Below are 14082 nucleotides of genomic sequence, written 5' to 3' on the forward strand. Positions count from 1 at the left end.
CGCAGCCCCTCGGCGCCCCTTTCCCTCGCGTCCCTCCCTCAGGCCCCCGTCGCCGGGACGGTGCGAGAGCCCCGGCGCCCCGGGACGCCGCCGGCACGGCACCGCCGCCGCGGCAGCAGCCGCTTCTCGCCGTGCCCCATGCCCGGGGCTGCCGCGGGCCGGCGCCGCGCAGAGCCAAGGGCTGCGCCTCAGCCCGCCGCCGCCGCAGGTGCCTCGCACCCCCCATGCCCCGCCCCGCCCGTCCCTTAGGCGGCGGCCCCGCCCCCTCGGCGGAGCCGAGCCGCTATTGGCTGCCCCCCTCTCCCCCCCGCGCGCGGGCTTCTCCCGAGCGCGGAGGTGTGCGGCGGGAGGCAGGGGGCGAGCCCCACCCCTCCCCCCTCCGCGCCCCTATCCACCTGACGGCGGAACGGCCCAATACCCGCCAGGGAGGGGCGGGGCCGCCCGTGACGTCGCGGCACCTTGCTTAAAGGGCCAGCGCAACAGGTGGCGGTGGCAGGCCGGGTGTGGCGTGGCCGCGCGCAGCCCGCTTCTGTGCCGTTACGGAGCGCGCGCCCCTCGGCACCGGGAGGGACGCCAGCAGGTGCGGCCGGCTGTACGCGGAGAGTGACCGCGACCCGAGCTGTAAAGAACAAAGTCTCCCTTCAAACAGACTAAGTGAAATCTTACCTACACACAGGCCAGTAAGCAGCTCTACTGCAGCGGCTGTGTTTCCCCATGCAACATACTTCTTGCCTACCGCCATTTAATATTTTACCTCAGGGAGCAGCATTTTTGAGTTGAAAGGGCACCCACCCGCACATCTACATTGGTATAAGGGTATCTCCTTAACATACTTCAGTTGCAAACAGAGAAGCCCAGCTGTATGCACTATCAGAAGACAAAGATGCCAGTCAAAGCCTCCATATAACTTGATCTTTAGGGATTTCACCCCTCCAGAAAGTTGCCATTTCCATGACCAGGTCAACCCTACTTTAGATTTTTTTTAATTTAATCTCACTTAAGTCAACTTACTCAAAAAGCTTGAAACTGAAGGAAAGTTTCCTTCAGTAGGCACCACACCAGAGAAATGAACAGCCCTTCACAGAAGGAAAATAGTGGGGACTGAAATTTCTTTGGAAGAGCTAGAGGAACATATGGTGGAAGGAAGTCCACGAAATCCTCTCAATAACCAAGAGAAATTTTCAGACACTTTTCTGTTTATTTGAACAATCTTTGAAAAAACCCATCCTTAAAGATGGTGACTTGTTTTACAAGGTCCACATGTCTGGAAAGCACATAAATATCCTGTCAGTTTCAAACCACCACCTGTTATTTTTCTCTAGAACATTTTTGATTGATGGTCATTTTTCAAGTCAACATAAAAAGCTGAGATTGCATTAAACACAGACACTGCTCTCTGCTGAGGATGTTTACCCTTCTTCTGTAATTTGCAGATCTGACAACATGTAGTACAACTGCCTTCACTCATTCATGCTAGGACTTCAGAGCTCTGCACTGTTCAGAAGAAAAGAAAAAAAGAACATTCCAGCACACTGGGCCAGCCATGGGGGCAGATCACAGGAGGTGCAGGAATTCAGAATCCACCTCACTTCCTCCGGAAACCTTTATTCTGTGCAGCTTTTCAGCCAAAATAGTAAAAAGTCCATAGACAGTAGTGACAAGGCCTACCCCCGAGTTTTCAAATCACTCATCTTCTTTCTTCCAATATCTTACATTGAAAGCTGATGCAGATATTAACTCTCAGTCTTGCTGCTCTGGGTCTTGTTCAAGTGATCAAAGCTTCTTTGGAGCATAGAAAGGGAGCTCTTTAGCTGTGAAGATAAAACCATCATTCCTCCCATAACTCTGCTGCAAGGATAAGAGGTATCCAGAGATTCAGAATGGCTCCCTCCTCTTTTTTCTTTTAAAGATCCAGTGCAAGTTCCTCCTCCCTCTTCCTATAAACAGTTGCCTATCTCAACAACTATACTCTGTAGAATTTATATTTATAATAGTATAGCATGATAAAATCATAATACTTTGCTAGACAGTAGCACCCTCCCCCTACCCCCCCCCCCCAAAAAAAAAAAAAAGAAGTGGCTTATTTTAGTCATAGTTAATGCTCATAGCAAATACTTTACAGAACATGGCAGCTAGACACGATTGTTGTATTAATCCTCGATCCTGCCAGTGCACTTTGGGGTACAAAGTATAATTACATTATTGCTAACCCTCAGAAAACACAAGGTAACAGGACACTAAAATGCACCAAGACTTCTAAACAAAAAAACAAACAAAGGTGATGAGATGAAAAAGGTGGCTGAATTCTCACTCCATTCTTTTAAATGTTTCACTCACTGTGCACTTTCTACAGGCATTTTAGCACTTCAAATTAGGAACTGTTTGGGTGGTAGAGAGAAAGGAATGAAGGTGGTCAAGGAAATCAGCAAATTCACTTCCATAGTGAAGTTTCCAACACTCACAAGCTTTTTCAAGTTATGATCAGAGTGGTTAATAATAGATTAATAGCAATTGTATGCTAAGACACCTCTGAACATGAAATATCAAAAATGGCTTCTTCTTCTATTCTCCTTTAGTGCATAGGAAAAGAGCTAATTGCTGATGGGGAAGTACATGTCAACTCCCCCACACCTTCCCTAATCTGATAGTTCTCTGTCACATTTTAAGATTTAACACAAGAACTTAAAAATCAGTACATCCATAGGTTATAAATAAAATCAAAGTCTATTTCCTGTCCTTCACTTGCTGAACTGCCAATTCAACCTAGGAGTTTAGCAGTCTTGAACATCAGAATCAGAGAGAAACAGCATCCCACATCAATTCTACACAGTATTTGTAATATAGAAGAGCCTGGAAACCACAGCATAAATGACTGGGGAGAAGGAGGGATAAATCCGTAGCTATAGCATTGCTCTCCCTTCTCCCAATACATACTGACTGTATGTTTTTCTAGGAAGGTCATGGAGAGCAAAGGATAGGATAAACCTGCATGAAGAAACCTCATAATGTGCACAAATACTTAATGCTATGCTTTGACTCTTCTTAGAAGTGGGAATCATTTTTGAATTACTTCAATCTTCGCTTTGTCATGATTCATAACTGCATCAAAGTATCTCATCAATAAATTTTACTTGACAGCTTTAAGAGAACCAACATGAATATTAAATCTTAGTTGGCAGGGGGAGGGCAAGAGAAAGATCTTCCAGAAAGATGAACATTGCCTCCCCACTAGACTCAAGCCTAGGATCAAACTGAGGTGAAAGTAGTCACAAAGCATTTAATTTGCATCACAAAACATCAAGCAAAACCTATGATCAGGCAAGGTGGAAGAGTTAGGAAGAATATCATCAAGAAAGATTAGGTGACCTACCTGCTCAAGCATTTCAATTGAGTCTCTCAGCACTCCCTTCACATGCTTAACTTGTTCTTTATCATATTGATGGATCTCTTCTTTTGATAACATTTCTGGAGACATGCTGAAAGAAATTGAGATTACATCAGAAGCACAGAACAAGCAGACCTCTATGCTTATCTATTAAGCAGTTTCTCTACCATTTCAAAAAAACTCATTCTTTTCCAAAAGCCACAAAGAAAGGGTCTGCGGTTGAGCTTCAAACCAAATTGTCTTAGAGATACAGCCTCAGACCTATGTAGGCAATGGCCACCAAGTATAATGCACTCATTGTGCTTGCAATTTAGTTTCCTCACACTTAAAAGGATAAGAGTTTTAAGGAAGTTACTTTAATGAGTTCTGGAGATTATCCTGGGACAGTCACTGCATGACCTCCATACTCATGACCAGGTTATGTTTTTTTTTTAAGCTTGTTTGCCATTGCCACATCCATGAGAGGCTGCAACATCTGAGCATCTCTGAGTCCAAATACAAGAGGCACCTACCATGGAAGTTTAAGGGAGAGGGAGGAATTTAGTAAGAAGTTCACAAAACTAGAGGGTAAGAGAAGGTAAACGAATCTTTAAGATTACCTTCGAGGTTATTCCATGTTGATTCTGTGATTAGCGCTATGATATTCACAGAAGATGAGTCAAGTGATAATTGCAAGCTAAGGTTAACTCTCCCCAAAAAATAACTTGTCAAAAAAGTTCAGTGTTGCAGGTTGCAGTCAGGTATGTCATTGGATATCAGCAGACCCCAAAGGGTTAACAAACCTCAGTAGCTTTTGAAAACTTATTGCCAAGTTTCATTGTTCCAGATCTATTTCTTTAAATCAGATTCTGGCATAAGCCAAGGAAGAAATTAATGACCAAATTCAACTTACTTCAGAGTGCTTTCTTCCTGAAGCTGGACATGATAGAGGGACTGAGCTGCATGCTCTATCTTTGACAGTTTGAGAAACAGTGTTATATTCAGCAAAACCAAGAGCAGCAAGCTATACAGAGACAACAGAACAAAACTAAGTCAGACCATGTTTAAATCATTCCTGTTGCATCCCTCTACAGAAACAAGATCTGGGCTACAGAGAGCTAGGATGAAATGTGAATGCCTTCTGAGCAAAAAGGACACAAGACAGTGCCATTTCTGGGGACATGAGACATGGGACAGCGCCAAAAATTCTGAGCAAGTAGCTTTGTCATAGGTTGCTATTACATAGTTTAAATAACAGCAGGGGCTTCTCTTGGAGCTTTTTAAACTAGAAAAGTAAATACTAGGAAGGTCTTTTTTAAATTATTATTTTTTTTTTTAGGATCAGACATATGCCAGCCACCAAGGTAGACTTGTTTGGCAATTCAGCATTTTCATTCTGCACATGTCACTTAAGACAACCCATTCCTCTCCCAAACCCGAGTGCACCCATTCCTACATTGGTAATAAGCTAGAATCCTATCATGCTATATGCAATGTTAAATGCAAGCGAAGTACAATCAAATACAGATGAAGACTAAGACGAGCTCAAGTCAAGCCATGTTTTAATGCAAACAAGTACTTACAAGATACTCATTACTACAATGATGGTAGTGGTCCTACTTAGAGCATCTCTTTTTCTTCCTAGGGGGCATGGGAGAGAAGGTGGTTAAAAAAAAAAAATCCTAAAGGATACCTGCAGATACATGTCAGTGCCCAGCATCTCACCAAGACAGAAAAAGACAACAGATATGTTGGTGCATAAGATACTCCCCTATATTCACTTGATGCACCAAAAGTCATTTCCACAGCCAGCTCAGACAAGCAAGCTGGGCAGTCAGACCCTTCCACCTTGAGGAGCATTTCCCCCTCCCCCCAATGATATGGTGCAGAGGGCACAGTTTTGGGACATGTTCACTGTAAGCCCAGATATCCTGAAAATGCAACAGTCCACCCCCTTACTAACTCTTTCAGCACAAATGCTGCCAGACGCATTTGCAGAGATACCAGCTTGCAGTGTAGCTCTCTTCCACTTGCTCTTCTGAACATATTGGTCTTGCTATCAATCAATGACCATATACAATTCTTCTTTAAATTGTCCCACAATTACCAACATAGCTTAGGCATCAGCCTGAGGACAGCATTACAGTGGAGTGAAGAGCATTTGCTAGTCATCAGACAACAGGACCTGACACCAGTGAGGGACAGGTGCAAGCGTACATGTCCTTTCCAAACAGAACAGACGTCATCCACCACTGTGGACAGGCTTATCTTTAAATTGAATTACCTGTTCACCTAAAACAGTTCCCGATATTTTTGTTTCCCGCCCTGGAGAAGAGGAATACATCAAGACTGCAGTGTGCACAAACACAGACATGCTCACCTGTAAAGGTGGAGCAGCACTGGCAAAGCTAAGCATTTTGGAAGTAATCTCAGGGAAAAAATAATCCATTGCACATGCTGTTGATCCAAATGCTCTCTGAGGCTATGCCCAGTGTTGTCTCCTCTTTCAAAAAGGGCACTTCTACTTCAGTGTTCACCATTTGACCTGTGTCATGAAATTCAGCGATCTTTGGCACATATTAGTGCACATATGTTCTCAGTTCTGTAGGAGCAGTTACTGTATACCGTGCATAAATCCAAGTCAGTCTGTTGTGCTTAGTGGCAGTAGAACTGCCAGAAATGTTTCAATGACCCAGAAATCACAGAGCAAACAGAAAAGATTGTTTAATATGAAAAAGAAATTGAGTATGAGATTCTACAGCCAAGAGATGATGAAGCTTTAGCATCTCATGACTCAAGCATCTAATTCAAAGAAATAAAACAATATATTTTTTCAGCAACTTCTCAAAAATCAAGTTTAATTTATTTCTGATCCCATCTCATTTTCAGTTCTAGGCAGCTCCAGTGCAGCATTAAGGGGGGGAGGGGTGTCTTTTTTTTTTTTTTTTTAAGAGGAAAAAAGGAGACGTTGGATTAGGTTTGACTGCATGAGATACTCATCGAAGTGACAATGCCTGCCCCAAATCTATTTTATGCAACCTTGAACATGCTAAAGCATTTGCTATCACACCAATTAGATGAAGACAGTGATAGTAATATGTACACGAGTGTTTCTCTTGAACCATTTTAATTAAAAAATAAAAAATTTTCAAATGCACTTTTTGGACATACGATATAAAAATTCCTACCTACTATGCTGCCCTGTGACTCTAGTCCCATGTCACCAGAGGAGTGCTGGGATGAGCGTTTGGGAAGTGATTCTGCCAGACTCCGATGTAAAGTGCGTCGCCTTCGTCTTAGGGCAACTAATTTTCCAGAATCTTCTATGGATTGATTTATTGCATATTCCTCCATTAGCAGATTTGATTCTGCAGCAGAAAATAAGGCTCCTTTACCTTCCCTTTGAAAATGAAATCTGGAAAAAGCCTACTGCCAAAGACTTAAATAAGTGAGTTACAGTGGGTGACAGTGAGAAAAAAAAAATAGGTGTGTCTTCTGGTAAGTGACCTTAACGCAGGTATCTGACATAAGTTATACTTTAACCTGTATTACCCAGCCTCTTTGCTGTACTGTACTTAACACACAGATACAATGTACATATTTATCTTATGCAGGATGTTTTAGTGGATATGCTAGGCTGCAGCTGAAAGAGCAGCTCTCAAGATGCTGTTAGACTGAGACTAGGAACTGTGTTAGACTAAAGCCTGCAACTATAGCTGGACAGGCTGCTAACAGGTGGCTGGCTCAACTGGGAAGACAAAGATCACCAAGACTTTGGAAGTGAAGCAGATGTAGCCAGGGAGCCTGCCAAATGCCACTGCTTCTCTTCTCACCCAAGATCAAGGAAATAATTGGATTAAAGACAGACACATGCAGTTCAGGGTAACAGCTTTTCTCTTGCTCCTCCTGCTTCCTTCAGAAAGCAGTAATTTACAAAGTATACAGGAGCCCTTTGCTAGTGTTAAGCCAGGCTTCTCTTTGCAGGTATACTTGAGAGGAACTTCTGACTTGGAAATTCCTTTGGTGTTACCTTCTTTTCACACCATTCCTTAGGGAATCAAGTTTGACAGACATGAAGACATACACAGGGAAGACAGCTTCCTTATTCCATCACGAAGAGCAAAAGCCTCACCAAGTTGTTTGAAGTTCTCCTGTATGCCTCCCCAGGTGTTCTTCTCAATTACAGATTTAACAAGGCCCCAAGGCTGTTTTTTGTACTTTACTTCTGCAGAAACCCTAATAAGGAGAACAGAATAATGAAAAGAGTACTCTGCTAGGTGGCAAAGTGATAACAGAACTCTCTCATCAGAAGCAGGCCTCAGCCTATGATGTCCATCATCTGAAATACCAACTGGAACCACCCCAGCTTTCCATCTGAGTAGCACTTTAAAGTGGAGAGAGATGGACACTAGCAAAGATAACACATCTAGCTAAAACCTCAGGAGATTATGGGAAACATTTTGAAGTTTATTTTCCTTTCAGACTCAGAGCAGCAGATAAAATTTGTCTCTGCAAAGTGTTCTGACTGACACAAAACATGTGATAGGCCTCAGATCAGCAAATCTTACTTTTTATTCTATATGTGTATACATGAAGGTTTACATGGGTACAGCAATGGCAGCAGGTGAAATTCAGTATTATCACTCATGTACCAAATGCTAAAAAGGATCAAGTTCCTACTAAAGTAGCTGGAAATTAAATTCTCATGCTCCCAGGAAGACAGAAGGGAAGTTACATTCCTGCCTTGTGTTCCCCAGGTTAAGCTGATCAATAATGCTTCCAGAATAGAAAAGAATTGGAATAAGAATCCTTCAGAGTGTTGGTCCTAACATCTGAATGGATCTCAAAGCACTTCATAAAGGACAAAAGGGTGATTCTTTTAGCTAACTAAAAATAATAATAAAAAAATCTTACCCTACTAGAGTACACTTTAAGCTACTTTAAGTATTCATCCAAATCAGTCTATACCCACTGATTCTCTAGTCTAATATAACAGTATGTTTCAAATAAAATTAGACTCATTTTAAACACAGTACCTAAAGCCAGCTTTAACAATAGGTTGTGTCTTCTGTTCTGTACATGCTTGCTTTGCATACTGCATTCAGACTAAGGTTTCTGCTCCTATCCTATGGTTGTCATGTCTCAGAAAACATAAATATAGCCCTCAAAGACAAAAAAATAACTCACTAGGAGTCATTCAAGGGGTTACCCAAGGCCCTTTTCTTCCTCTTCACCCTCTCCCCTCCAGGTATACCACCAGTCTTCAGCACTGTCATAGCTTGAAACGAGCCAGAATGAAATCCAGGCTTGCCTACTTATCTGAGTAATCAAGACTTGTAAGATAAAAGGTCTACTAAGTAAAACCTACAAAAAGCTGTTAAAAATTACACTACCAGAAAGTCTGACAAAATACAGTGAACATGGAACTTGATTGCAACTGGCATTTTGGTTTTGACAAGTGGGCAAGGAAAGGGAAGCATCTTTTAAGACTCCCTCATCTACCAGGAATCCAATGATGAAGACTAGTTCTCAAGTATCCTCATTGCAAAGACAGATGTTCCATTTCCCCTCTCAGCTTCCTGTGGAAAGCATTTTCCTCTGTAGGCTCTTAGCAGTATCTCAGAAACCACGTATCAAAATATCTTGCCTGGCTCTAATTTATTCCACTTAGACAAGTGCACTTTAAAAGCCACAAGGCTGTTTAGAACCCAGATCGCACTTTTGGAGATGAGTTCTGTACCACGTACAGTGTATATATGAGAGCTTGTTTCTCACTGAAATAATCAGATCCAGAGACAGCAAATACATGACAGGAGACACTAAGATTTTGTCAGAAATATCTCCAACTTAGCAAGGAATTGACATACCCTACATCACAGGCAGATCCTTTCCTAAGCAGATCTTTTCATTTCAGTGACCTATAACATGCATGCCTTGGCTTTTCCCCTCCCGCTGTGTACCACTATGGCTCACCGTAATCGGCACTTGTGGCTAGATGTGCGGCTGATGTAGTATCTGTTCACAGTGTAGAAATAATCATGGTAGGGGACATCATGGGTCAGCACCTCTGCATCTACTTGGTAAGATTGACCCTTCTGGCTCTGTTTATGCAGGACCTACCCATAAAGTAAAATGGGAAGTTATATTAATGGTATCTCCTTTTTCAGCCTGAATTCTTTAGACTAGGACGGACAACTCCAAGTGAGCTGGAGTAGGTAAAGCCTGAACAAGCATCATAAAAAATGATGAAGAATGGCAAGCATAGGAAAGAGAAGAGGCCTCAACTAGAGCCGATATAGGCAGCAGTGGTACCAACCTTCTTCCTCATTACCATTTCAAGTGCAAGATACAAGATGAGCCACTGCTACTGCTCTGCTTTGAGCTTGAGCTATGAGACCTTTCCGAAAATAATTCATTCCATTCCACTCCACTCCCCCTGCTTTCCCCTCCCCCCAATAAGAGGCTAATACTTCCTCCCATAGAGTCTGCAGGAGAAGTTCACAGCCATATATAAAGGCAGAAAGCCTGCCTCTCTGACTCCATCAGCATTTGCTCATTAAGAGTGAAATGGACAGCAAGCCACCCTTGGAAATGCTGTATTTAAGCTCCAGAACCACCCTGTTCACTGAACCCTGCTCCGCAGTCAGATCTGACAGATTACAGAGCTGATCTCTCCCTTACCTTAGGGGACATTAAACAGACAATACAGTACCTGTTTTTCAGTTGCAGTTGTGAATTTCCCACAGAGTGGATTATTAATCGTTATAGTGTAGGTCAAAGTCCTCAACTGATTACCACTAGTATCTCTATTCCAAGGAGTTGAAACAGGATCTAGATGACAAATTATGCATGCTGAATCACACACAAAAAATTGCATCATGTGCAAAATTACCTAAAAGCATTATTTCTATCATTCAACCACAACCAGCTTAACAGCAGCAGGCAAAGAGGCATGGTAAACTGACTGTAATTGTTTGTAGTCTTGCAGGAAAAGGGAAATTTGTAGTTTACTGAATGAACAAAACTGAGAAAGGAAATATGGTAGTTGAACCTGATGCTACTGAAAGACAAACTTGGGGAGGAGGTGTAGAGAATAAGCAAGCAAATGAAAATATGCCATTTCCCATCTGCTTAAGTTGAATAGATTCACTTAGCATTTCCAAAAGCTTTTGCCACTTTGCCTTCAAAGCTGACACTGAATAAATATTAGCCTTTTGGACTTAATTTTCTGTTCTTATGATCTCAATGAATAAGATTTACTCATCCAGAAAATTAAAGCCTGTGAGCATCATTTAGCACGCAACAATTTACTCTGTGCCAGCTGTACAGATTCCACCATTTCTGAGACATAATGTGATCAGAAATACCCCCACACAGTGCAACAACTTAACATCCTACCCAAAGCTCAGACATTATGGTTACAATGTTCTGGTATGCTGTGAAATGAGGTTCTACTCTAAAACATTACTGGTCTACACAAACAGGCCAGCTTTAAATATTATCCTTCACAATAGAACATTAAAATTGTAAAATTCACTTTTAAAGCAAGGAGAAACTGAAGTTCAACATGACCCTATTTACATTTCTCAGAGGCTGAAAATTTCAGGATATTTATAACACAGATAAAAGAGAAGCATATTACCTACTATACTCCTGGAACTGAGAAACCTCTGCATGAAGTGAGAATTGGTGAAGAGGATTTCAAACATCTTGTCTGCAGTGATGTGGAAAACTCGGTTTATAAAAAGTCTCCCATAGAGATCATTCTCTGAGACAGTCTCCTTCACTGCTAAGGAAAGGCAGAGAGATCAGGTTAAGAAAAGAACGATATTATATTTAAAAAAACTTCCTAATACTCTAAGCTTTATTAGAGCTCATGCCCTTCCCAAGCTTGCATCAGCAATTGCCTCAAAAATTTAACAACCATGAGCCACTGTCACAGTTCAGCAGATTGTCTGTAAAAGCAAAGCCGGGGCTGATTTTCTAGCCCTCCCCAATTATCTCCCTTTGCAAATGTAAGCTGATAGATCAACATCACACAGTCCCACAACTTTAGTTCTCCCTTCAATGTTCTACTTATCCTACAAGAAACATCTGGGAAGATTAAAGTTTCATTTAATGTGTCTATTGCACAAGGGACAAAACAAGCAGAACAGCGAAAGCATGTTAGTTCATTTTCACTTGTGGCTTGTTTCAGACTATTGCTTTTAACTTATAGATATAGTATCCCTGTTCCAGGCAACCAGCTACAGACTTGCAACTCCCTCTGTATCTATTATAATCAAAACACAAAAGGTGCCCTGCTCCAGTTTACAGTATTGAAAGTACACCAAGAAACTTTCTCATCCTCCCCTATTTCAAGCCACTGACAAGGACCCCAATAAGTTTACTGTGCCTGCAACAGAGTTTTGCTTTTTCTGCCTCTTGAAGGTTGCTGGTATGACTCAGCTTTGTGGTTTTCTCAGCCATTCTTGCAAAAGATAAAGGATAGAACTATAATCCTGAAGGGAAAGTAGCTTCCTGTGCCAGCCCCAACTCCATCTGCATATATTTTAGAAACAAGTCTATCTTAAGTTATTATCACAAAAAAAAGAAAACCAAACAAAACCAAAAAACCCTCCACACCATCGAAACCAAAACATTACTGAAAGTAAATCTTGGGGACAGGAGACAAGTCAGGACAGCTACCCTTTCAACTGCTAGGAATGAATGCTCAGGGCTAGCAAAGGTCAGTGCCAGTCACCAACACAAAGGTAGCTTGAATATCATGCTATAGTTCACAAGCTGTCTATAGGCTACCATTACAGAACTTAAAAGATTACTGTTTCGTAGCAGTTGGTATTGATAAATGCAAATGCAGCAACTAACACCATACAAACTCAATTCTGAGTCCCAGCAGACTAGTATTCCAGTACTTCTAGTCTGTTAGAAGAATCTGTAATATTCACACATCTGTTGCAAAATAAAAGTAATTTTTGACCTAATCATGCTTCAATGTAGGACCCCAGAAATGAAGCTTAAGTGACCTATTTTTATGTTTGCACAAGAGTTAATACTTCCTGCCTGTGCTATGTTCTGCTTATGAAATATCTATTCAGTTGCAGGGTAGAACAGAAAGTGAGCATGTATTTTAAAAGGCCTATTAACCAACCACTATGTAGTCACTATTTGCTAGCATACAGCTTCTGCTGTAAAGAAGTGTACTGCAGTGAGCTAGAAATCCAGCTTGGGTTTTCAGCCTATATTCACTGTACATCTAATTCCATCAAAATTCATTCTCTAGGTGAGCTGTAAGTTTGACTGCAGCTAGTAAGTCCTCAACATTATAGACCTCTATCAAATATTCTGGTGTTGACATGCTCTGACTACCACAGATCAGCTGGTTATTCTGGTTGAGATTTACTCAACTGGCCTTTGACATGCCCCAGGAATCATCACTATCACTTGAGAAATACAAAGGCCCAGATACTATCAAGTTACCATGCATCAGGTGAGCTTTGGCAGCTATTTATTTATGTGCCAGCAAATGAAAGATAATACAGATTGTTTTTACCTCATGAGGCTTAGCTAGATAACACAATTTTACATTCACTTGTAACACCTGAGGACAGAGTTTTTGAGCTGGTGTGTTGTAATCTGATATGCCACAGCAGCTTCTTATATGCCAAAAGCCCATGCATTATTATTTTAAGGTCCAGACTTTGCTACTGGGATATTTTTCTGCTTAAGCATGAGTCTCTTCTCCTTGAACTAAGCCTTAAGCTATAGTGAACTCTGATCACTTTGCTCTTAAAGTGAGAACATTCATGGTCTATAACATCTTTTACACTATAGACACAAAAGTTCCTGATACCCGATTTGCCTATGCATTGACTATTTCTCAGAAACATGATTAGACAGGCAGTAAGCTGCCAAGTGCTAAAAGGTATCCATTGAGAAAGTTTTTTTTTTGTTTTTTTTTTGTTTTTGTTTTTGTTTTTTTTTTTTAAATACATTCAGTCTGTCAGCTCTTGATAAACCCATGGTGTTATCACACAAAACAGTATTTTCAGAAAACCTAGGCTGAAATTTAGGTTGATCTCTCAGGCTTATCATCCACTTTGGATGCTAGGATTAAAACAGCAGTTTTTCAGAAAGCCTGGAAGTCTTTCACACCACAGGCCTGGAATGTGCATTTGTTCAGGCTTCTGTGAATGCCACATCAGAGAAGTTGCTATTCACCACACACAGCAAGAGTCTGGCAAGCTTCAATCACTTCTATCTGTGTCTGAGTTCATCTGCAGAAGGCCCAGATGAATCAGTTATGCCACTGCTTCTGCCTAAGAAAAAAATAAGTCTACCCACTTGCAATTTGAGCAGAATAAAAAGTTTCAATCAATTGTCTCTGCTTCAAGTAACATATATATTTGTCTACTGTTACCTTTTGGTTGTTTTTAAACTCATACAGGTAAACCTCTTTTTTAATCTAGTGTTTTGATAGAACATCAAACATTTTACAGATTACCTAAGATTGACTTAGAAATGGTGTTTATGAACTGAAGTATCTATTTTCGCAGTCACTAGTCTAACCCCTTAACTTTTGAAGGTTATTCTAGCCCTTCAGCAGTATGTGATAATCAACTGTTAGCTCTCTCAGCCTGAGTCTATTTATAGATGAATCAGAGATACCATCTGATAAGAAAACATCAGATTATTCTAAGTTAAGCTCTCTAGAGACC

At 41.3% G+C, this 14082-nt stretch overlaps 1 protein-coding gene across 5 annotated transcripts in view; it reads right to left on the minus strand.

Annotated features, from left to right (window-relative positions):
- Positions 1–1178: 1178 nt before the first annotated feature.
- GRAMD1C (GRAM domain containing 1C) overlaps positions 1179–14082 on the minus strand; it is a 55014-nt gene continuing 42110 nt past the window's right edge. For 3 of the 5 annotated variants that reach the window (XM_062571975.1, XM_062572003.1, XM_062571993.1), the window contains 9 exons: positions 11007–11153; positions 10077–10195; positions 9338–9480; positions 7497–7600; positions 6553–6732; positions 4948–5005; positions 4278–4388; positions 3371–3476; positions 1179–1811 (listed from right to left, as the gene is read on the minus strand). In XM_062571975.1, coding sequence (XP_062427959.1) covers positions 1734–1811; positions 3371–3476; positions 4278–4388; positions 4948–5005; positions 6553–6732; positions 7497–7600; positions 9338–9480; positions 10077–10195; positions 11007–11153 — 1046 coding nt within the window. In that variant the 3' untranslated portion in view covers positions 1179–1733. The other 2 variants (XM_062571983.1, XM_062572012.1) reach the window with 2 other exon arrangements.

Source organism: Rhea pennata, chromosome 1 (genome assembly GCF_028389875.1).
Source record: "Rhea pennata isolate bPtePen1 chromosome 1, bPtePen1.pri, whole genome shotgun sequence".
In the NCBI taxonomy this organism is placed as follows: Eukaryota; Metazoa; Chordata; class Aves; order Rheiformes; family Rheidae; genus Rhea; species Rhea pennata.